Raw genomic sequence first — 15,016 nt, forward strand, 5'->3', positions numbered from 1 at the left:
AAAAATGCTTATCATCACTGGTCATTAGAAAAATGCAAATTAAAACCCAATGAAATACTATCTCATGCCAGTTAGAATGGCTATCATCAAAAAGTCAGGAGACAACAGGTGCTTGGAGAGGATATGGAGAAATAGGAATGCTTTTACACTGTTGGTGGGACTGTAAACTAGTTCAACCATTGTGGAAGACAGTGTGGCGATTCCTCAAGGATCTAGAACCAGAAATACCATTTGACCCAGCAATCCCATTACTGGGTATATATCCAAAGGATTATAAATCATTCTACTATAAAGACACATGCACACATATGTTTGTTGCAGCACTATTCACAATAGCAAAGACCTGGAACCAGCCCAAATGCCCATCAATGATAGACTGGATAAAGAAAATGTGGTACATATACATCATGGAATTCTATGCAGCCATAAAAAAGGCTGAGTTCATGTTCTTTGCAGAGACATGGATGAAACTGGAAAGCATCATTCTCAGCAAACTAACACAGTAACAGAAAACCAAACACCGCATTTTCTCACTCATATGTGGTAGCTGAACAATGAGAACATATGGATACAGGCAGGGGAACATCACACACCCATGCCTGTTGTGAAGTGGGGAGCGAGAAGAGGGATAGCATTAGGAGAAATACTTAATGTAGATAACGGGTTGATGGTTGTTGCAAACCACCATGGCGTGTGTATACATAGGTAACAAACCTGCACGTCTGCACACGTATCCCAGAACTTAAAGTATAATTTTTAAAAAATCAAATAGAACTTCTAGTAATATAAAAATTGGATTTAAACATCAGTGGATAGATTAAACAGATGATTAGACAGAATGGAAAGAATCTAGTTAACTGTAAGATATATCTGAAGAAATTACCCAGAAAGCAGCCTCAGAGACAAAGAGATGAGACATAAGGAAGAGGTTAAGAAATAAGGATGATAGAAGAAGAGGTCTAACATATGTTGAATTAGACTTCCAGAAAGAGATAATACTAAAAGTGATCATAAGAGGTAATAATTATATAGTACTTACTATGTGCTCCTATTGTAAATCATTTATATACATTAAATTATTAATCTTCACAGCAAACCTATAGACTAATAATGTTATCCCATTTTACCGATGAGGAAACAAACACAAGAGTTAGAAAATTTGGCTAAGGTCCCATAGGAAAAATGCCAAGTAGGCTGGTCTTGTGTTCTTCACCGTTATGTAATATTTTAAGAGATTATAGCATTAAATTATCTAAAAATGTTAAATGATAATTGTAAAATCTCAGAAACTCCACAAATCCCAAACAAGATTTGAAAAAGAGTCACTAGATACAAATTGGTGAGACTGTACCATAGCAGAGAAAAATAAAAGCTCTTAGAGAAAAAAAGCAGATCACCACAAGTGAGTGGCAACCTGACTGACGGCTGGAACAGTAACCATACTGATGGCCACAGCATTAACACTGGCAGTCGGAAGGTGGATCTTCAGTGTGCTGGAAGAAAGTAACTATCACCCTACAATGTCATGCATGGAAAAACCATCTTTAGAAGATGAGGGTGAAACAATGACATTTTCAGACAGATAAAAGGAGGCATTTACCATGCAGAGACTCTCACAAGAGGAACTCCTGAAGAATGTGTTTGAGAAATGGAAGATATGAGATGTAAAATGGGAGGATGAGCAAAAGCATTGGTGATTATGTGGATAAATCTGTACCAACACTGACTATTTAAAACAGTAATAAGTGTATCATTTGTTGGAGGGAAACAGAATCAAAATAAAATAATAGAGCACAGTAGGTTAGACGGTAACAGAGGTTAAAGCTTTCTAAGGTCCTGGTGTTCTCGTGAGGAGAGCAGATTTCTGGGGACAAATGCATGCTTTGCCCACTGCACTAGAGTATAATACAAGAAAATGCTGAGTCTCAGAACTCTCTTCAATCAACACATGTTCCCTGTCTGAGGTCACCCAGCTGCTCTAGAATGCAAAGGGGCACGATCTTGTATGGTGTTCATCATTGTGTCTTCATTGCCTGCAACGGTAGCTGGCATATCATAGGCAAACAATAAACAGTGTTGAATGAATCAATAAATGAGTGAATAGTTTCTTCTGATTGTCTTAAATGCTTCATAATTGTTACTTATAACTCAATTTGGCTGCAGCATGGGCACATGAAAGGAAGTCATAGGAGATAAGGCTGAAAATATTGGTTGGCCCTAGATGATCTAAAAATAATCTAGCTAATAAATATCATGATGTAGAGGGAGAAACGTGACAGATGGTGCATGTGATGTGCTAAGTCCCCTGCATTTTATAAGGAGACTCAATATATCCAGTTGTTAACATTGATAAATCAAAAATAGAAACGTTGTTTTATTATGCAAAGCTTTTTTAAAAAAAGAATGTAAACAGTATGCAGTGGTTGCTTTTGGGGAATGAGACTTGGAGAGACTTTACATTTCATTTTATACACCTTAGTGTCATTTGAAATAAACCTGATTTTAAAAGATCAAGTGAGCCCCAGGGCCTTGAATGCCAACCAGAAGAGGGCAGACTATTCTTTAGCTCTGAAAGCTCATGTTGCTTGATTGGTCTGCTTCCTGCAGAGGCTCATTGTGGGCAACAAAAGACTTCAGGATGGTGATTCCTTGCAGGGAGTGGGGCCGGAGAGGGTAGGGGAGAAACCAAGAGAAGTGATTGGAGTCAGGGCAAATGTTGAGAAACATCTCATGTGGTTTCATGTGTCATACTCTTATTTTCCAGTACCCTCTGTGCAGGAAATCACAGGGTTGTTGAGCGTCTTGATAAGCTTTACTTAGTCATCAGTTTTCATTCCAGCTCCTGCAGGCATCTCCCCATCCTCAGCTGTTTGCCAGTCCCGGGAAAGCACTTCTCAACTCACCAACTCCAGTAGAAAGAAGGGTGTTAAGGTAAGAGTTTGTTCAAGAACCATCTTCTTTCAAAGGCAGTTTTGGTTTTTACATTGGTCTATATCCTGATGAATTCATCAGAAAAAGGAGACAGGAAGCGCCTTTGAGGGAGCTTTGGATGCTGGCAGCTTAGATGGTGGGAGATCCAAATGGGGTCAAGCAGAGGTTCGTCCCACTTCTGTTCTATCTACCTATATTCTCCCCTTTTCTTCAACCATTCAAATCTGCAACTATGGAGAGAAAAAAATTGCTAATTTTAATTTAGGGGCAGGGTAGGATGAAGGCATTTCTTCCCTAAGCTAAATTGTTATTAATAACCTCAGGTTGCACCGATTTTCTTGTTACTCAAAAGGTTTTTTCTTCATATCTGTCACTGTCTCAGCAGAAAACACACATCACACACTCTAAAGGGGTAGTTTAGAAGAGTTTAATGAAGAGACTGTTTACAAAGGTGTGAATAGGGATTAAGAAAATATTTAAAGAATGTTGAAGCCCTCAAAGGCAAGTGATAGTGGAGGGCTGTTACCATTGCTAGGTCTGAAGTGATAAGGGGAAAGAGAAGTTCTGATAACTCAGAATGTACTGTAGTGGTAGCTGTAACTGTAACTGTAGCTGCGGCTACAGGAAAGGGCCACCAGACAGGGCTATGTCCTTAGGTAGAAAAACACCGCCACTGCCAACTCACAGCCCTTCATGGAGCAGGGAGAGAGCTAGGAAATTTTTAAAAAATCACCCTTCAATCTCCTGTCAAGGTGTCCCTTTGGAGCCTGAGTGCCAGGTAGCCCACTGATGAGGCACAGACATGTCTCCTCCCAGGATGCAAAGGCAGGTAGAGAAGGGTGGACATGAGATCCTAATGGCAAATAGGAAAAATCTATTTCTTCCCATAACCTCTTCTCAGTTTGTATTTCCTGAGACTTTCTCTATTAATGTGATTGAATCAATTTCTCATTCTATCACCTCCCTTTTTTTTTTTTTTAATTGTTTGACCTTCCCATCTAGTGTCACTTCTTTGGACTAGTCTCTCACTATCATCATAAATGCCTTGAGAATGGAATGTGGTTGGAAAAAAAGGGATTGGGAATACATAGGTACTCCCAGGTATAAATACACAGGTATAAGTAATTTAAGTTTATGATTTTGGCTTCTTTAAAAAGAAACCTATTATAGTGATAATCAAAAAGAATGTTTATTAGATTTGGGCTGATGACTCCAAGACATCAAACATCAAGGCTCCTTCCAATTTCTATTTCCCCATCCCTAAAGAGATACCCTTACCCTCGTGGTCCTACCTGGCTCCCAAACACAGCAGCATTCCAGCCTGAGAGAAGAGAAAGAAAGAAAGAGTACAGGAAGAGCTGGTTATATCACTTTCTCTCACCTCCCCTTGACCATCACATATGGTGACGTGGTGCCATCATCATAAAGGGAAGCTGAGAAATGGACCTTTTTCTGATTTAAGATTCAGAATTATTATGTGTGAGAAAAGCAGAATGGCTTTTGGGGCAACTAGCAGTCTCTATAGTCCCTGATTCTCTTTTAGCATCTGTGCTCAAAAGGAGATTTTTCTCAAGACTGCCTCACAAGTAGTGAATGATATAGGCATGGAACAGAAATAAACCCAGGACAGGGCCCCAGGAGACTGGAGTTGGTATTGGACCTGCTTTTCACCATGAGATTCAGGAAACTGTTTTGTACACATTAAGCCTGTCTTTCTTTCTTTGTTACATGAACATATTACAATAGATGGCCTCCAAGGGACATGTGCTGGAGGCTGGGGATGTAATAGTGAACAACCACAACAAAAATGTTGAGTTTAATGAGGGAGATAAAAGAAAAAACAGACATACACTTAAAAACACAGGTGCAAACTGTGTTCAGTGCCACTAATAAAAAGGCCAACCTGCACTGAGGGACAACAACAGAAGCAGTTTTCCTCCATATCCTCACAGGCCAACCAGGGCTACAGGAACTAAGACAGCATGTGATGGATGCATTCAGTCCTTGATGCCAATTCTGTACCCCCATGGAGGACTCATTCACTTTCCCCTTTGAGGCCTCCAACCCATGAGAGTTTTCTGCAGTGTGGAGTGATTGACAGCTGTTTTTCTGAAGCAAGAAAGAGCTCTTGCATTCAGTTGCTTATTCTCAGTTGCTTATTATCAGTTGGCTTCTATTCTCATCTCTTCTTATTTGATTAATTTCTCTTCCTGTTTCTTAAAGTTGCTTAATCTAGGCTTAAAAAAAACTGCAATTTTGACATTCCATTTTGGATTTGATATGAGCATTACTTGTTTTCTCCTTTCTTCATGTGTAGTCGGCACTGAATCCTTGCAATGGGGCTGCAAGGCTGGTTAAGAACAAGCCCTCTGACACAGATGTGTGTTTTCAAATGCAGGCTCTACCACTTGTTTGTGAGACCTGGAGCATATTACTCAATATATTTGTGCTTTAATATACTCATCTGTAAAATGGGACTAATAATAGTACTGACTTCTCCGGGCTCTGAAGAGGATTTAAAGAGGCTATACCTGAGGAGCACTCAGCCAGCTGCTATTGTTCACCCCACTGTGAGTAAGGGCTCCTTCCCAAGTGTAATTGACATAAGCATCTGCCTTTTCCCCCAAAGCCCTGCACAGTAGACTTGGTTCTTTTTTCCTAATTTCCCACTCCTTTCCCCAAATGATCCTTTTTCACAAATGTTTTAATTCACAAAGAAAGCTCAAAATCATCTGGGGGAAATAATGGGTCCCCCCCTTAGATGTATTCATACCTCAACACCCCCTAGTCACCTCTAGACACTAGACACTCTGAATTGCCACCTCCTTTTCCTCCAAGATACAGAGAAATTCAGATAAACCCTGAATCCTTTCCATAAACTGGAAGTTAAAACTCTTTTGGGTGCTGAGCAAAAGCCATATACTAGCCCTTCCTGGATTGAAGATATGACAGTGGCCATTATTCACTGTCTGTGCAGGCAGAAACAATCCCTTCAAATACACCAGAGCTTTCCCAGAAGGAAACATGAGGAGTGATGTTTCCTTCATTTCTTTACATGTGTGTTTTTTAGTGACTAATTTCATTTTAAAATGTTGTGTTTCATTTAGCCCAAATTTTCAACTACTTTTGGCTCCCCATACATTCGTTCATTCATTCATTCATTCGTGGTAAAAACTTCTTGACTCTCCACTATGCCCTCACATTGAACTAGGCACTGAGGACATAGAAATGGATAAGAGAAAAATTCTTCCTGTTTTCATAAAGCTGACCCACTGAGCCATTTCTAGCCTGACAGGCCTGGCCATCCTCAGACCTGTCCTAGCAAGAAGTCACATCTCCTTTATCACCCTAAATCATGATCTCCATTCTAACTGTTGATGAACCCCTCTCAGTCATTAAGGGTGGCCATGGGTCATGGCCTGGGTCATTTCTTCTGGCCCCTGAGAGGAAATCTGTATGCCAGGATAAAAAGGATGCTGAACTCAGAGTCCTGTCTCTTGCTGTCCCACATATTCTGCCTAGACTTTTCTCCTCCTGCCTCTAGGAGACATGACATGGTAACAGTGAGTGCGGGTGTTTGGGCCTTAGAATATTCCCATATCAGTAGAGGATCTATCTTGTAATAGAAAGAACCCAGGATTTAGAGTCAGCAAGAAATGAGTTTGAATCCAGGTGCTAGGACTCCCTGGCCTTTAATAAATGACTTAATCTCTTCAAGCCTCTGATTTCCTCTCCTGTAAAACAGGGGAGGTAATTACTACATAATAGGCTGGTCATGACAATCAGTGAACATGCAGCAGGTGTTCAAGTCTTGTTTTTGTTCCCAGGGGCGCCAGTGGAGGTTTTCTGAACATGGATCCAACCACCCTGGTCTGGGGAACCGAAAGTACAACAATGAATGGAAATGATCAAGCCCTTCCTCTGCTTTGTGGCAAGGAGACCCTGATCTTGGTCGTCCTGATCCTCTTCATTGCCCTGGTAGGGCTGGTAGGAAACGCATTTGTGCTCTGGCTCCTGGGCTTCCGCATGCGCAGGAACGCCTTCTCGGTCTACGTCCTCAGCCTGGCCGGGGCCGACTTCCTCTTCCTCTGCTTCCCGATGATAAATTGCCTGGCGTACCTCATTAACTTCTTCCATTCCATCTCCATCAATTTCCCTAGCTTCTTCACCACTGTGATGACCTGTGCCTACCTTGCAGGCCTGAGCATGCTGAGCGCCATCAGCACCGAGCGCTGCCTGTCGGTCCTGTGGCCCATCTGGTACCGCTCCCGCCGCCCCAGACACCTGTCAGCAGTCATGTGTGTCCTGCTCTGGGCCCTGTCCCTGCTGCTGAGCATCTTGGAAGGGAAGTTCTGTGGCTTCTTATTTAGTGATGGTGACTCTGGTTGGTGTCAGACATTTGATTTCATCACAGCAGCGTGGCTGATGTTTTTATTTGTGGTTCTCTGTGGGTCCAGCCTGGCCCTGCTGGTCAGGATCCTCTGTGGCTCCCGGGGTCTGCCACTGACCAGGCTGTACCTGACCATCCTGCTCACCGTGCTGATCTTCCTCCTCTGCGGCCTGCCCTTCGGCATTCAGTGGTTCCTAATATTATGGATCTGGAAGAATTCTGATGTGTTATTTTGTCATATTCATCCAGTTTCAGTTGTCCTGTCGTCTTTTAACAGCAGTGCCAACCCCATCATTTACTTCTTCGTGGGCTCCTTTAGGAAGCAGTGGCGGCTACGGCAGCCGGTCCTCAAGCTGGCTCTCCAGAGGGCTCTGCAGGACACTGCTGAGGTGGATCACAGTGAAGGATGCTTCAGTCAGGGCACCCTGGAGATGTCCGGAAGCAGTCTGGTATAGAGATGGACAGCCTCTACTTCCGTCAGATATATGTGGCTTTGAGAGGCAACTTTGCCCCTGTCTGTCTGATCTGCTAAACTTTCTCAGCCCTGATCTTAAAACAGTTAAGATAGTCCTTGTGAGGATTAAGTGAGACAGTGCCTATGAAACAAACACTAAGTGCAGTGTCTCTGGAACTGCCTTACTCACCGGCCTCCACCACATCCCCATGAGAGCCTTGCCAACTCTGGGGTCCAGAACTGTTCCCATTTTTAATGAATCCTACCTTTGACAGAAGGCTGAAAGCAATGCAGAAAAGGTCTACATTTCTTTGGTCACTGCACTTGATAGGGACTCAAAGAATGTTATATTTTTAATACGTTTCTTTTTCTCTTCCATACAATTCCTGTCTCAACAAAATTAGAAAAATTAAATTTAAATCTAGCTCCAAAAGAGCAGCTGTCTTTCATTTGGGTAGACCTTAGAATATTCCCCTAGCTTAATAAATCTTTGTTGAATAAATGGCTTCAGAAATGAACAAACTGGTTAATTTTTATGTTAAACCTCTGAAAAGTTTTTTTTACCAGATCTGAGTAACTGTCTAAATTTATTGCTTTCACTACTTTTGAATTTTGCAAACATGAAATTAAGTTTTAAAATTAGATAAATCAATGTCAACACATATTTAAAGTTTGAGGTAGACTGTCTTCCTGTGGTTTCCTTTCACATGCCATGCCTTAAAATCCCAGCTACACGCCTTCCCATCCCTTCCCCTTTGCCTTTGCCTTAACCCTCCCTCTCTGGGGGCTCTCTAATTCGTCTGGAAGTTTCCAGTGGTCTTATAGACTCTATGTTTTTGGAGGACAGGCTCTATGTCAGATTTACCTTTTATTCCAAAGAGCTCAGCACATATATTTTATTAATTAAATTGCACATATTTTTAAAAGTTATGTGTTCCACAAAATCAAATACTAATTGTAAATGCTGCATCTTTTAATAAGTTTTTATTATTTTTAATTGAGGTATAATTAAGAGAATGATATGCACAGATCATAAATGTACAGCTTAATGAGTTTTGTTAAATGAATACACCTATGTGACTCAAACTTTATTCAAGACAAAATATTTTCATCATCTCTGAAAGTTCCCCTGTGCTCCTCCCAGTCATTCCTCCTGCCCCTAGAGGCAACCACTGTTTCTATTTCAATCAACAAGTATTAGTTTTGCCTGACCTTGAATTGTATCTTTTTAGAATCATAATATGTGTATTTTTTGTTTCTGGCTCTTGCACTCAACATAATGTTTTCAAGATTTACCTATGTTATTGCATCGCATATATCAGTAGTTTGTTCCTTTCATAAAGCTGAGTACTATTTAATTGTGTGAGTATACTATGGTGTAGCTATTTTCATATTGACAGACACATGTGTGATGTTTTATGAATTTTTTGGCTATTTTAAATAAAGCTGCTGTAAGCATTCTTATTCAAGTCTTTTTGTAGATATATGTTTTCATTTCTCTTATATAGACAACCTGGAATGAAATTGCAGAATAATGGAAAGATGTATGTTTAACTCTATAAGAAATTATCAAGCTATTTTCTAAAATGGTTGTACCGTTTCACATTCTCACCAGCAATGTATGAGAGCTCCAGTTGCTCCACATGCTCCCAACCAACATGGTTTTGCCAGTGTTTGAATTTTAGTTATTGTAATGAGTGTTAAGTAGTATCTAATTGTGTTTTAATTTCCATAATGACTTATTAAATTGAGCATCTTTTATGTGTTTTTAGCTACTCTTTTTTTTGGCAGTGTCTGTTTAAGTTTTGCCTATTTTTATTAAGTATTTGTGTTTTTCAGTATTAATTTGTATACATTTTTTCATGTGCTGAATGATTTATTTGGTGGTTATGTGTATTACACTTATCCAGTTGGTGGTTTGCCTATTCATTTTTACATATTTATTTATTTTTAATTAACAATTACATATATTTATGGGGCACCATGTGATGTTTTGATCAACCTTGTAGAAAGACTAAATCAAACTAATTAACATATCCATCACCTTACCAACTTATTTGTGTGTATATAATGTGAAGGTTAAAAATTTATTCTTTAAACCAAACACTGCATGTTCTCACTTATAAGTGGGAACTGAACAATGAGAACACATGAATACAGGGAGGTGAAGAACACACACTGGGGTCTGTCGGGGGGTGGGGTGGGGTAGGGGGAGGGAGAGCATTAGGAAAACTAAGTAATGCATGCTGGGCTTAATACCTAGGTGATGGGTTGATAGGTACACAAACCACCATGGCACACATTTACCTATATAACAAATCTGCATATCCTGCACATGTACCCCATAACTTAAAATAAAAATAAAAATAAATTTTAACAACTATTTTTTTCTTTTTTGAGACATAGTCTCACTCTGTCACCCAGGCTGGAATGCGGTAGCACAATCTTGGCTCACTGCAACTTCTGCCTCCTGGGTTCAAGTGATTCTCATGCCTCAGCCTCCCAAGTAGCTGGGATTACAGGTGTGCACTACCACGCCCGGCTAATTTTTAAAAATTTTTAGAGATGGGGTTTCACCTTGTTGACCTGGCTGGTCTTGAACTCCCGGCCTCAAGTGCTCCACCTGCCTCAGCCTCTCAAAGTGCTGGGATTACAGGCATAAGCCACTGCACATGGACGAATCTCTTCTTCTTCTTCTTCTTTAAAACAAAACAAAACAAAACTTTTATTTTAGGTTTGGGGGGTACATGTGAAGGTTTGTTACATAGATAAACTCATGTTGTGGGGGTTTATTGTACAGATTATTTCAACACCAACATATTAAGCTCAGTATCCAATAGCTATCTTTTCTGATCCTCTCCCTCCTTCCACCTAGTGCCCTCGAGTAGACCCCAGTGTTGTTGTTCCTTTCTTTGTGTTGTGAGTTCTCATCATTTAGCTCCCACTTATAAGTGAGAACATGTAGCATTTGGTTTTCTGTTCCTGAATTAGTTTGCTAAGGATAATAGTCTCCAGCTCCATCCGTGTTCCCACAAAAGACATGATCTCATTCTTTTTTATGGTTGAATAGTATTCCGTGGTGCATATGTTCCTCATTTTTTAAAACTTTTATTTTAGGTTTGGGGGTACATGTGAACATTTGGTACATCGGTAAACATGTGTCATGGGGATTTGCTGTATAAATTATTTCATCACCCAGGTATTAAGCCCGGTACCCAATAGTTATCTTTTCCGCTCCCCTCCCTCTTCCCACTCCCCATCAAGTAGACCCTGATATCTCTTGTTTCCTTCTTTATGTTCATAAGTTCTCATCATTTAGCTTTCACTTGTAAGTGAGAACATGTGGTACTTGGTTATATGTTCCTGTGTTCATTTGCTAAGGATGATAGCCTCCAGCTTAATTCACGTTCCCACAAAAGACATGACCTCATTCTTTTTATGGCTGCATAGTATTCCATGGTGTATAGGTACCATATTTTCTTTATTCAATGTCATTGATGGGCACTTAGGTTGATTCTATGCCTTTGCTGTTGTGAATAGTGCTGCAGTGAACATTTACATGCATGTGTCTTTATGATACAATGCTTTATATTCCCCTGGGTATATACCCAGTAATGGGACTGCTCAGCTGAATGGTAGTTCTACTTTTAGCTCTTTGAAGAATCACCATACTGCTTTCCACAATGATTGAACTAATTTACACTCCCACCAACAGTGTACAAGTATTTTCTTTTCTCTGCAACCTCGCTAGCATCTGTTCTTTTTTGACTTTTTAATAGTAGCCATTCTGACTGGTGTGAGATGGTATCCCATTATGGTTTTGATTTGAATTTCCTTAATGATCAGTGATATTGAGCTTTTTTCATATGCTTGTTGGTAGCATGTATGTCTTCTTTTGAGAAGTATCTGTAAGTGTCCTTTGCCTGCTTTTTAATGAGGTTGTTTCTCTCTTGTAAACTTGTCTAAGTTTTCAACAGAAACTGGATATTAGACCTTTATCAGATAATTTGCAAATATTGTCTCCCATTTTGTAGGTTGTCTGTTTACTCTGTTAATAGTTTCTTTTGCTGTGCAAAAGCTTAATTAGATTCCATTCATAAATTGTTGCTTTTGTTGCAATTGCTTTTGGTGTCTTTGTCATGAAATCTTTGCCTGTTCCTAGGTCCAGGATAGTATTGCCTAGGCTGTCTTCCAGCATTTTTATAGTTTTGTGTTTTACACTTAAGTCTTTAATTCACCTTGAGTTGATTTTTGTATGTGGTGTAAGAAAGGGGTCCAGCTTCAATATTTTGCATATGGCTAGTCAGTAATCCCAGCACCATTTACTGAATAGGAAGTCTTTTCCCCATCACTTGTTTTGGTCAGCTTTGTCAAAGATCAGATGGGTTGTAGATGTATGGCCTTATTTCTGGGCTGTCTATTCTGTTCCATTGGTCTATGTGCTTGTTTTTGTACCAGTATCATGCTGTTTTGATTACTGTAACCTTGTAGTATAGTTTGAAGTCTGGTAATGTGATTCCTCCAGCTTTGTTCTTTTTGCTTAGGATTGCCTTGGCTATTCGGGCTCTTTTTTGGTTCTACATGAATTTTTAAACAGTTTTTTCTAGATCTATGAAGAATGTCATTGGTAGTTTGATAAGAATAGCAAAAAATCTATTCTTATAGCAATGTTGAAATACACAATTCATTGTTATCAATTGTGGTCACAATGTAATGCAATAGATCACAAAAACTTATTTCTCCAGTTTAACTACAACTTTGTACCCTTTGATAATCATCTTCCCTTTTCCATTTCTCTGTCCCTCTCTAGCCTCTGGTTACCAACTTTCTACTCTGAGACTGACGTTTTTTACATTCCACATGTAAGTGGGATCATACGGTATTTTTTTTTTTTTTTTTTTTGAGATGGAGTCTGGCTCTGTTGCCCAGGCTGGAGTGCAGTGGCGCGATCTCCACTCACCGCAACCTCTGCCGCCCCCCGGGTTCATGCCATTCTCCTGCCTCAGCCTCCCTAGAAGCTGGGACTACAGGCATGCGCCACCACGCCCAGCTAATTTTTGTGTATTTTTAGTAGAGACGGGGTTTCACTGTGTTCTCCAGGATGGTCTCGATCTCCTGACCTCGTGATCTGCCAGCCTCGGCCTCCTAAAGTGCTAGGATTACAGGCGTGAGCCACCGCGCCTGGCCCAGTATTTGTTTTTTTGTGCCTGCCTTATTTCACTTAGTATAATATCCTCCAGTTTCATCTATGTTGTCCAAATGACAAAACTTCTTTCTTTTTAAGGCTGTATAGTATTCCACTGTATATACTACATTTTCTTTATCTATTCCTTCATTAACAAATGCTTAGGTTGCTTTCATATATTAGCTATTGTAAATAATGCTGAAATAAACATGAGGTTGCTGATATCTCTTCAACATATTGATTTCAATTCCTTTGGATATAAACTCAGAAGTGGGATTGCTGGATCATATGGTAATTCCATTTTTAGTATTTTGAGAAACCTCCATTTTATTTTCCAAAATGGTTATACTAATTTACACTCCCACCAACAGTATGCGAGGGTTCTTTTTTCTCCACATACTTGCCAACACTTGTTATGTTTCATCTTTTTTATAATAGCCATTCTAACAGATGTGAGGTGACATCTTATTGCAGTTTTAATTTGCATTTCCCTGATGATCAGAGATGTTGAGCATTTTTAAATATATCTGTTGGCTATTTGTATGTCCTCTTTTGAGAAATGCCTGTTCAGGCCCTTTGCCCATTTTTATAGTTATACATTTTCTTGCCAATGAGATGTTTGAGTTCCTTATACATTTTGGCTAAGAAACCCTTATCATATGCATGGTTTGTAAATATTTTCTTTTTTCAACATACGATTAACACATAATAATTGTACACATTTATGGGATACAACATCATGTTTCAATACTTACACAAATTGTGTAATGATCAAATCAGGATAACTGACATATCCATCACCTTAAACACATTTGTGATGAAAACATTCAAAAATGTATCTTGTAGTTATTTTAAAATATACAATACATTATTGTTTACTCTAGTTATCCTACTCTGCAATAGAGAGAGGTTTGCATGTATTTGCTTCCATTTCATGGGTTGTCTTTTCACTCTGTTGTTTCCTTTGTTATGCAATAGCTTTTGGTATGATGTAATCTCATTTGTATATTTTTGCTTTTGTTGTCTGTGTTTTTTGGGTCATTTCCAATAAATTATTGTCCAGATCAATGTCATGAAACTTTCTCCTATGTTTCCTTCCAGTAGTTTTACAGTGTCAGGTCTTGTATTTAAGTCTTTAATCTATTTTAATTTTTGTATGTGGTGAGAGATAAGTGTCTAATTTTATCTTCTGCATGTGGATATCCAGTATTCCCAAACAACTTATTGAAAAGTCTATTTTTTCTCATTGTGTATTCTTCATACTTTTATTGAAAATCAACTGACTGTAAATACTTGGGTTTATTTCTGGGATTTCTATCCTGTTTCATTGGTTGATGTGTCTATTTTTATGCCAGTACCATGCTGTTTTTATTACAATAGCTTTATAATATATTTTGAAATCAGAGGGTCTGATACTTCAGCTTTGTTCTTTTTCTCAAGATTTCTTGGGCTATTTGGGGCTTTTGTGGTTTCATAAGAATTTTAAGGTAATTTTTTCTATTTATGTAACAAATAACATTGGAATTTTGATAGAGATTGCATTGAATTTGTAGATCACTTTGGGTGATCTACAAACACGGACATTTTAACAATATTAATTCTTCTAATCCATGAACATGAGATATCATTCCATTCCATTTATGTATTTTCAGTTTCTTTCATCAGCATTTCAGAGTTTTCCGTGTACAAAATTTTACCTCCTTGGTTAAATCTATTTCTAATTATTTTAATTTTGATGCTATTGTAAATGGAAATTGTTTTCTTATTTTTCAGATACTTCAATTATTAGTGCATAGCATTGCTACTTATTTTTGTATGTTGATTTTGTAACCTGAAACTTTGATTTTGAATCAGTTCTAGCCAGTTTTGGGGGAATCCTTAGGGTTTTCTACATTTCATCAGTAAACAGACAATTTCACTTTTTTCTTTCCTATTTAGATACCTTTTATTTCTTTTTTCTTGCCTAACTGCTCTGGCTAGGACTTCCAGTACTATATGGAATAGAAGTGGCAAGAAAGAAATCATTGTCTTGTTCCTGTTCTTAGAGGACAAGCTT

General features: G+C 39.0%; 1 protein-coding gene across 1 annotated transcript; it reads left to right on the forward strand.

Moving 5' to 3' along the window:
• The first annotated feature begins 2,840 nt into the window (after window positions 1-2,840).
• Window positions 2,841-8,737, forward strand: MRGPRX2 (MAS related GPR family member X2). The gene is made up of 2 exons (XM_033206110.1): window positions 2,841-2,931; window positions 6,759-8,737. The coding sequence occupies exon 2, from the start codon at window positions 6,784-6,786 to the stop codon at window positions 7,774-7,776; it is 993 nt and encodes a 330-aa protein (XP_033062001.1). The 5' UTR covers window positions 2,841-2,931; window positions 6,759-6,783; the 3' UTR covers window positions 7,777-8,737.
• Window positions 8,738-15,016: the final 6,279 nt, after the last annotated feature.

Source organism: Trachypithecus francoisi, unplaced genomic scaffold, assembly GCF_009764315.1.
Source record: "Trachypithecus francoisi isolate TF-2019V2 unplaced genomic scaffold, Tfra_2.0 Lachesis_group8, whole genome shotgun sequence".
Lineage (NCBI taxonomy): Eukaryota > Metazoa > Chordata > Mammalia > Primates > Cercopithecidae > Trachypithecus > Trachypithecus francoisi.

Excerpts from the sequence above, each read along its gene's own strand:
- MRGPRX2 (XM_033206110.1), top strand. The coding sequence starts at position 6,784 with ATGGATCCAACCACCCTGGTCTGGGGAACCGAAAGTACAACAATGAAT.